At 51.8% G+C, this 9,636-nt stretch overlaps 1 protein-coding gene across 1 annotated transcript in view; it reads right to left on the bottom strand.

The window, feature by feature from the left end:
- Positions 1–1,092: 1,092 nt before the first annotated feature.
- The window catches only part of LOC116820456 (mast cell protease 1A-like), a 26,629-nt gene continuing 18,085 nt past the window's right edge, over positions 1,093–9,636 (bottom strand). The window contains exons 6-7 of the mRNA XM_075072117.1: positions 2,007–2,227; positions 1,093–1,663 (exon numbers count right to left, since the gene is read on the bottom strand). Coding sequence (XP_074928218.1) covers positions 1,566–1,663; positions 2,007–2,227 — 319 coding nt within the window. The 3' untranslated portion in view covers positions 1,093–1,565. The remainder of the gene's footprint in view (positions 1,664–2,006; positions 2,228–9,636) is intronic.

Below are 9,636 nucleotides of genomic sequence, written 5' to 3'. Positions count from 1 at the left end.
ATAAGCTTTATATAGGGTAAAATGGATTTATTTGGGTTTGACCCCATTGGGAGTTCGGCATCTGAGTGTTAAAGGCAGGAACACTTCTGTAAGCTGCTTTCAGATAAATCTGCAGCTTTGGTGCAAGTAATTCAGACCGTGGGTTTGTGTTGGAGCAGACGGCCGTGTCTGGCTTAGCAAGACAGGGTACTGGGGTCCTGAGCTGGCACGGAAATCAGGGGCAGAAGTAGTCTTGGCATATCGGTTGGCAGTTCCCAAGGAGGTTTCTGTGATCCAACCTGTCATAGGGGTAGATGGATTTTTCATGGCTAGAGGAGACTTTGTCAATCCTGTCCCGTGTTTGTCCCAGAAGCCAACACCCCAGTGAGCTGCGGCAATCCCAGCCTAGCCTCCCCAGCAGGCTGCAACATCCTGGGGGATGCCCTACAAAATGCCCCTCCCACCAGGACCCCCTGTGGGGCTGTGCAGCATGATCAGCTGGGGCACAGGTGCAGCCTAGCTTCTCACACCTCCATCTCCCCCACCACCCTGCATGACCCCTGTGCCCAGGGCAGTGCTGAGCAGGCTGCGCCAGCCCACAGTGTGGGGATCCCAGCCCCCTCCCTGCCAGATGCACAGATCTCCCTGCCACCTCCAGAGTCCAGACAGATCAGGCTGATTTTTTCCTGGTGATTCCCTTCACAACTCGGTCTCAGCCAGCGGGGCTCCTCCTGCCCTGAGGGGGAGGGGCATACCCCTCTGACACCCTCCAGCTCCCTGTTTTGCTGGAATCACTGAACCCAGGTGTCCTGGGTGCCAGCCTTCCCCTGTCAGGGTGAACGCCCTCCCAGGCCTGGGCCGACCCAGCGTCGGCTCCAGAGGTCAAGGCTCACATTGAATTTTCAGTCCTAGCGCCAGCATTTTTTTTTTTTTTTTTTGGTAACTTCATTTTTATTCATGGCAAGACTAGGAAGCAGCGAACGCAATGAACGCGGATGCGCAGCGGCATGGGGCTGCTGGAAAGAGGCTGGGGTGCCAGCGCTCAGTTCCCGTCCCATCGATGATCTCCCAGGGACCTTGGAGGCACTGGGACCAGCTGGGTTTGGAACGGGTGGCCAGCCTGAGGTAACACACACAGGGGAGAGCCCTAGCACGGACAGGACAGGCTGCAGTTCCAACACCACTCAGCTGGCAGTGGAGGACAAGGATCTCCCCCAAACAGTCACTTGACATGGGAGTGAGCTACAAACCACCAGGATGGCCCCAGAGTTCGGCTCAGAGACAAACCACCTGCTTCCCTAGCTCAAGAGCCTGGGTTGGGCTTGCTAAGGGAGCCAACAGGAGCTGGACTTGAACCTGGCTCCTAACTCCTCTAGGCCTCCAGCCTTGGTGCTCACAGGTTTAGTGCTGCCTGAGCAGAGCACTGCCTAGCAGCGGAGACCGGGGGAGCGCAGGCCATTTGCAAAGCAGGTCCTATGTCAGGGCATCTCCAGAGGCCACTTGTGAGACAAGCAGCAATTCCCGGTGGGGCTCAGGGCTGCAGAGTTCTCAGGGTCTTCAGGATCCAGGGGATGAATCTGGAGACTCTAGTGTACACCCCTGGGGGGGGTCCCATTGAGGGAGCTCCAAGAGACGATGCCCTGGGCTGTTTTGCTGCACACCAGGGGGCCCCCAGCGTCACCCTGAGAATTAAAACAAGAAACTGGTGATGAGAACAACTCAACAGATCAGTTTCCCTCTGTTCTTCAAGTCCTGACATACAGCTCAGCCACTTTTAGTATCACCCCATCACCTTTGTTCTGGCACAGTTGCTCTCAGCATTGCCCCCTCCTCACCCAGCCCAACCACACTTAGTGGGCTCAGTCCCCCAACCCAGCTGCTTGCTCCCTCCCTTATTCATTTGTACAGCGCCTAGCGCCACAGGGAGCTGGTCTCTGATCTTTGCTCACAGGCCTGGCTGCAATCCCAAGAGATTCACTGCTCCTAAGAAGGAACTGGGGCCTTTTGAAGTCAGGAGAATATTTACCTTAAGGAGTCTTTGCCCTGTTTCGAATCCCCTGCACAAAGCATGGTGGAGGCATTATAGTAACGATAGATGTGGTCAGGATTCCTCAGAAACATATAATCCTCCAGCACCGTCACGTCCACCTTCCGGAGCACATCTGAGCCCTTTGCCCTGCGGGCGCTCATCCCGCCCCAGCCGGCGATGCTGCACATGGCCCCAGGGCGCACGCCCTGCCAGGCGCTGGGCAAGGGGGTAAGCCCCATCCATCACTGAGCCTGGCTCGGCACTCCAGCTGCAAAGACAGGACACGAGGCTCACGGTCAGTGGGAAGATCACAGTTGTGGATGGACCAATCCAAGGAGAAAGCAAATGCAGCCAGTGCATGGCAGGCAGTCACTGGGGGCAGGGTGATGGGAAGGAGGTGGTACCTACAGCAGTGTGAAGTTGCAGAGTGTGGGAGGATGGGATGGGGGCAGTACCTGCAAGAGTGTGAAATCACTGGGAGTGGGGTGATGGGATGGAAGTGGTGCCTGCAGCAGTGTGAGGTCACTGGGGTAGATGTGAGGAGATGGGGGCAGTACCTGCACAAGTGTGAAGTCACGGGGGCTGGGTGGTGGGATGAGGGAAGTACCTGCAGCAGTGTGAGGTCACTGGGGACAGGTGATTGGATGAAAGTGGAGGCTGCAGCGGTGTGAGCCCACAGGGGGTGGGGGGAGGTGGGCGGTACCTGGAGTAGTGTGAGGTCATCGCGGGTGCAAGGGATGGGATGGGGGTGGTATCTGCAGCCATGTGAGATCAGAGGGGGTGGAGTGATGGGAAGGGGCAGTGCCTGCAGCAATGTGAGGTCACAGGGTACAGGCTAATGATGTGAGAGCAGAAGTATGAGGTCACTGGGGGTGGGGTGATGGGATGGAGGCGGTACCTGCAGCAGTGCGAGGTCGCTGGGGTGGGGTCATGGGATGGGGGTGGTACCTGCAGCTTTTTGAGGTCACCGGGGGCAGGAGGATGGGATGGGGCGGTACCTACAGCATTGTGATATCACTGGGGACAGGGTGATGGGATGGGGGCAATACCTGCAGCAGCGTGAGGTCACTGAGGGGTGGGGTCATGGGATGGGGGCAGTGTCTCCAGCAGTCGGAGGCCACAGGGGGTGGAATGATGGGGAGTCGGTACCTGCAGCAGCATGATGTCATTGTTAAGGGAGTACATGTCATATTGCGGTGGGGGATCCGGCAACGCACACGGATTTCTTGTCTGCTCCATTCCCAGAGTCTAAGGTCATGGACTGCCCAGGGAGACAGTGATGTGTCTAGTTAAGAGGAAACCATGAGGCCTTAAGGGGATCACAACATTCTAAGAACATAAGAACGGCCATACTGGGTCAGACCAAAAGTCCATCTACCCAGTATCCTGTCTTCTGACAGTGGCCAATGCCACTTGCCACAGAGGGAATGAACAGAACAGGTAATCATCAAGTGATCAGTCCCCTGTTGCCCATTCACAGCCCCTGGCAAACAGGCTAGGGACACCATCCCTGCCCATCCTGGCTAACAGCCATTGGTGGACCTATCCTCAATGAATTTATCTAGCTCTTTTTTTAACCCTGTTATAGTTTTGGCCTTCACAGCAACCCTGCCAAGGAGTTCCACAGGTTGTGCTGCCTCTGAAGAAATACTTCTTTTTGTTAGTTTTAAACCTGCTGCCTATTAATTTCATTCGGTGACCCCTAATTCTTGTGTTATAAGAAGCAGTAAATAACACTTCCTTATTTACTTTCTCCATACCACTCATGATTTTAGAGACCTCTATCATATCCCCACTTAGTCGTCTCTTTTCCAAGCTGAAAAGTCCCAATCTTATTAATCTCGCCTCATATGGAAGCCGTTCCATACCCCTAATAATTTTTGTTGCCCTTTCCTGAACCTTTTCCAGTATATCTTTTTTGAGATGAGACAACCACATCTGCACGCAGTATTCAAGACGTGGGCGTGCCATGGATTTATATAGAGGCAATATGATATTTTCTGTCTTATTATCTATCCCTTTCTTAATGATTCCAAGCATTCTGTTTGCTTTTTCTGACTGCACATTGAGTGGATGTTTTCAGAGAACTAGCCACAATCACTCCAAGATCTCTTTCTTGAGTGCTAACAGCTAATTTAGACCCATCAGTTTCTATGTAGAGTTAGGATGATGTTTTACAATGTGCATTGCTTTGCATTTATCAACACTGAATTTCATCTGCTGCTCTCTTACCCAAACACTCAGTTTTGTGAGATCTCTTTGTAACTCTTCACAGTCTGCTTTAGATTTAAGTATCTTGAGTAATTTTGTATCATCTGCAAATTTTGCCATTTCCCTGTCTACCCCTTTTTCCAGATCTGGGCTCCTTGTGCCACCTAGCTGAGTCAGAACCCACCAATAAAGATTAATTCCTCCCTTGGATCTTTGGGCATCCTGCACATTGCCAGCTCCTATCCAGTCCCAGGGTGTGGGGTGGGCAGCTCGTGGGGTGTGGGGAGGGGTGAGTTTCTTACCCCTGCTCCTCGTTACAATGAGCTGCCATCAGCACCATGTTGTCTCGAATCAGGAACCCCCCACACGTTTTCACGCCTCTCCACGTTGCTTTCTTCACGTAGGCCATTTAGGGTCTGGAGTGGGGCCGGGCTTCCCATCCCCCGATGATCTCCCCTGGCAGAGAGACAGGAAGGGGTGAAAATCACATGCTCTGAGACAACCTGTGTCTGGAGAATGTAACCAAGGACCCCAGACCCAACCTACCCCTAATCATGAGCCCTGATCGGCCTGTGGACCTGGACAACCCAGCCTCCCACTTCCTCCTCTCCAGATCAGCCCATCAGTACCCCAGCTCTCCCCTCCCCTCCCTCTGGATCTATCCCCATCCCACTATACATCTGTGGATTCCCGCCTAGACCTGTGCACTCATCCATCCCTGATCTCTGGGGGCTCCCCCTCCCTGGGGCTCCACCACCCCCCTGAGCCCACTTTGGACTCAATGCCCCTCTGGGACTGATGGTTAAATCTGCCCCTTCTGCTCCCCATGGGCCCCAATGCCCCACCTCTGTCCTCACCAGTCTAAGCCCTGGGGGGCAGGAGAAAGGCTGCAGGGAGCAGAACCAGGATCAAGAGTTGCATCCTCAGAGCCAACCAGGGAGGGGCACGGAGCGTCTGCCTCAGCTCTGGAGGTTATATAGACCAGGGCAGGAGAGGGGAGGGCAGGGCCTGGCAACCACAAAGGATGCCTGGAAACCCTCACCTGGATGGGCTGGAGTGGAAATGACCCTGGGAGAAGTCACGGCCGCACCCACGTTGGGGGGGAGGGGTTTCCTCCCTGCTCTGGTGCCCAGCCAGCCAGGCTAGGGATGTGGTTAACGCTGTCCTCCCTCCCCTTCGCACTTCTTTGCTATAAGTGTGAGAAACATCCTTGGGCTTTTCTGCACCTAGATTCCCTGGCCACTCGATTTCAAGGCCAGCATTTGCTCCTTAGCTCCAACCTGAACTTCGCTGACTCCACCTGGTCTCGTCCTGCTTTGGCCAGCGAGGTCAAAGAGCCCCCTGCACTCAGAAACCCCCTCCTCTTGCTCTTCAGGATACAGCCCCCATCCAGTCAGTGTGAGCGACATACCTTGATGTCTGACCTTGCATTTGATTGGTTTCAGATATCTGTTTGATTGAGCCCAGCTCACTGGGTCATCCAGATTGGTCCATAGCCGTGAGACATCCTCCCTGTTCTTTATCACCAATCTGTCAGTCCTCCACAGACTTTACCAGACTCTTACTGGCCCCCAAGGTTGACAGCAGGGTCACTGAACGTGGCCTGTTCTCCATGAACCAGTGTCATTAAAGATATTCCCCTCCTTTATCAAACACCTATTGATAAAGACCAACCTCACCCACTGCACTGTTTCACTTTGGATCCTTGTCGTGGAGCTGGGATATCTAATGAATGAAGGGGCGAGATGGATCCACCCAGATACATGTCACCACCTGCACACATTGCAGATCTATTCTAGATGCATGAATGCCCAACTAAATCGATGTAAATTCAGGCTAGATTAATTTTGATTGAGGCAGTTCCATTCTAGATCTATCCATACCCACACAAAGAGTCATTCTAGAGCAATGCACAGCCACCTAAAGCCAAGTAGATCCTTGTATTTCAATTCTAGACCCATCTCCCCAGCCTACCCACTGTCTGAACCCTGCTGGTAGCTACAGCGTGTTTTGCTGACCTGAGTTCCCCCACACCACCCCCACCCAAGGGGAAAGGGCTGATAAACCCAATGGAGCCAGCAGGAACAGGGGAGCTGTCCGGCTCTGACCATGTGTTTGATGAAGGAAAGGGTCAGAGACACCCTGGGCATCACGTACACACTGTTTGGGGGAGAATGGTATCTGGAGATCAGAGCCACCCACACCCTCTATCACACACACATTGGTTCAGCATGTTTTGTCTCACCAGTCACTGATACTGATCAGTGTTACCCACAGCTCACGTCAGCAGGAAAGCTGGGGAGGACAGAAATTATCCCTTGGAATAATGACAGCAGCACCAAGCTACCGTAGAGGGGAATCAGCATGGATTCACAAAGGGCAAATCATGCCTGACCAACCTGACTGCCTTCTATGATGAGATAACTGGCTCTGTGGATATGGGGAAAGCAGTGGATGTGATTTTTCTTAACTTTAGCAAAACTTTTGATATGGTTTCCCACAGTATTCTTGCCAGCAAGTTAAAAAAGTATGGATTGGATGAATGGACTATAAGGTGGATAGAAAGCTGTCCAGATTGTTGGGCTCAACAGGTAGTGATCAACAGCTCAATGTCTAGTTGGCAGCCGGTATCAAGCGGATTGTCCTAGGGGTTGGTCTTGGGGCCAGTTTTGTTCAACATCTTTATTAATGATCTGGATGATGGGATAGACTGCACTCTCAGTAAGTTCACAGATGACACTAAGCTGCCGGGGGGAGAGGTAGATACACTGGATGGAAGGGATAGGGTCCAGAGTGATCTAGACAAATTGGAGGATTGGGCCAAAAGAAATCTGATGAGGTTCAACAAGAACAAGTGCAGAGTTCTGCACTTAGGAAGGAAGAATCCCAGGCACCGCTACAGGCTGGGGACCGACTGGCTAAGCAGCAGTTCTGCAGAAAAGGACTTGGAGATTACAGTGGACAAGAAGCTGGGTATGAGTCAGCAGTGGGCCCTTGTTGCCAAGAAGGCCAATGGCATATTGGGCTGTATTAGTAGGAACATTGCCAGCAGATTGAGGGAAGTGATTATTCCCCTCTATTTGGCACTGGTGAGGCCACGCCTGGAGTATTGTTGCCAGTTTTGGTCCCCCCACTACAGAAGGGATGTGGACAATTTGGGGAGTCCAGCAGAGCGCAACAAAAATGATTAGGGGGCTGGGGCACATGACTTATGAGGAAAGGCTGAGGAACTGCAGAAGCGAATGAGGGGGGATTTGATAGCTGCTTTCAAGTACCTGAAAGGGGATTCCAAAGAGGATGGAATTAGGCTGTTCTCAGTGGTGGGAGAACAAGAAGTAATGGTCTCAAGTTGCAATGGAGGAAGTCTAGATTCAATATTAGGAAACGCTGTTTCACCAGAACGACAGTGAAGCACTGGAATGGGTTATCTAGGGAGGTGGTGGAATCTCCTTCCTTAGAGGTTTTTAAGGCCTGGCTTGACAAAGCCCTGGCTGGGATTATTTAGTTGGTGTTGTTGGTCCTGCTTTGAGCAGGGGGTTGGACTAGATGACCTCCTGAGGTCTCTTCCAACCCTAATATTCTGTGATTCTATGATTCTATGAAAGGCCTTTTGTCCCATTCTCAGCACCCCAAGCCAGCCAGCCCTCTGCCTTAGGCTGGATCAGAGCAGCACCCCCTAGAGGGGTAAGGCCCTGTGTCCCATTCCCTACCCGCCCTGAACTAGCCAGTCCCTGCCCTGGGACAGGATGAGAGCCGGCGCTCGCTAGAGGGGATAGACCCCATATTACATTCCCCACACCCCACCCCTGAACCAGAGAGCCCCCTGCCCTGGGGCCAAATGGGAGCTGGTGCCTACTAGAGGAAAAATGTCCTGTGTCCCATTCCCCACCCCTCATAGCCAGCTAGTCCCCACCCAGGGGCTGCATGGGAACCAGCACTCCCTAGATGGGAAAAGCTCTGCTCCCCTCAGCTAGCCAGCCCCTGCTCAGGGGCCAGATCAGAGCCAGCGTCGCCTAGAGGGGAAATTTTTCCAGTAACTCAGGCACCAAAAACTGGAAATACCAGGCCAGTTGTGCTGGGCTTCAGATGTTACACAGCTGTTGCCATGTGGCTTTCCAAAACATGATCTTTCCTCACCACTTTATCTCCCTGCACCCCAAATGCTGTCTTCAGGGGTTCACACCAGCGACCTTTGGGGGAGGGGGGTCAGGAGTTCAGTTATTTTCAGTTTAAGTGAAAAGCCATTGTTTTTAGGTCCAGACTGGCAGAGGCACCAGGGAAATGTTGCCTCCTAGTTCCCCGTTCATTTGAAACTAGCGCCTTGATGGGTACAGAGGTAAGAACATAACAGCAAGGCCACCCAGAGGAATCAGGGGGCCTGAGGCAAAGGAATTTCAGGGGCCCCTTCCATAAAAAAAAAGTTGCAATACTATAGAATACTATATTCTCATGGGGGTTCCTGTGGGGCCTGGGGCAAATTGCTCCACTTGCCGCCCCCCCACCCCACCAGCCCTGGGAAAAATAAACATTTAAAAACCTTCTGCATCTTGGCACAAACCCAGTTTTGAGAAAACTTCTTTTCTAGTCACCTTTACAAGGTATCACTGGTTCTCAGTATTAGCTAGTGCTAAAAGGCACTAAAGCTCAGTAAAAGGGTTGGACAAATATTTTCCGTCAAAACTTTTTTTGGATCAAAAACTAGGGATTTATAAAAAGCAGAAAAAAATCATGGGCAACGTCTGCTTTCCTTCAAAATTTGTTGTGTTTTTTTTAATTGAAAAGCTGAAATTAGTCTGCCAAAACCTGAATACGGTTTGGGGCTTCAGAAGTGTGTGGCCAAATATTTGCTGCTTGCTGTGTTTGATTGATTAAAGAAGCAATAAAAAAATTGTGCTTAAAAAAATCCTTAACTTTTGAACCACCTCAGCTTGTGACCAAACGCCTGAGCCCATCCAGTCAGAGATTATTCCAGGTTTCTGATACTTTGCTGGCTCCCTTGACTCATAGCTGTCTCCATAACTTTGGGTTCATTTAGCTTAGAACATAAGAATGGCCATACTGGGTCAGACCAAAGGTCCAACCAGCCCAGTATCCTGGCCAACGCCAGGTGCCCCAGACGGAATGAACCTAACAGATAATGATCAAGTGATCTCTCTCCTGCCATCCATCTCCACCCTCTGACAAACGAAGTCTAGGGACACCATTCCTTACCCATCCTGGCTAATAGCCATTAATGGACTTAACCTCCATGCATTTATCTGTTTCCTAGAGACTGGCTCCATGGGGTCCCTCACAAACTGGAGACACTTACTGTGGGTTTGTCTTTAGTATAGCTTATGTACATACTCCATGAACTGAGCATTTGAGCTTGTTCCAGAATCTGGGATGAGCGTATGTTGTGAAAACTGAAATGCTCA

This window comes from Chelonoidis abingdonii, chromosome 14 (genome assembly GCF_003597395.2).
Source record: "Chelonoidis abingdonii isolate Lonesome George chromosome 14, CheloAbing_2.0, whole genome shotgun sequence".
Lineage (NCBI taxonomy): Eukaryota > Metazoa > Chordata > Testudines > Testudinidae > Chelonoidis > Chelonoidis abingdonii.
This window is presented reverse-complemented; position numbering and strand designations above follow the sequence as displayed.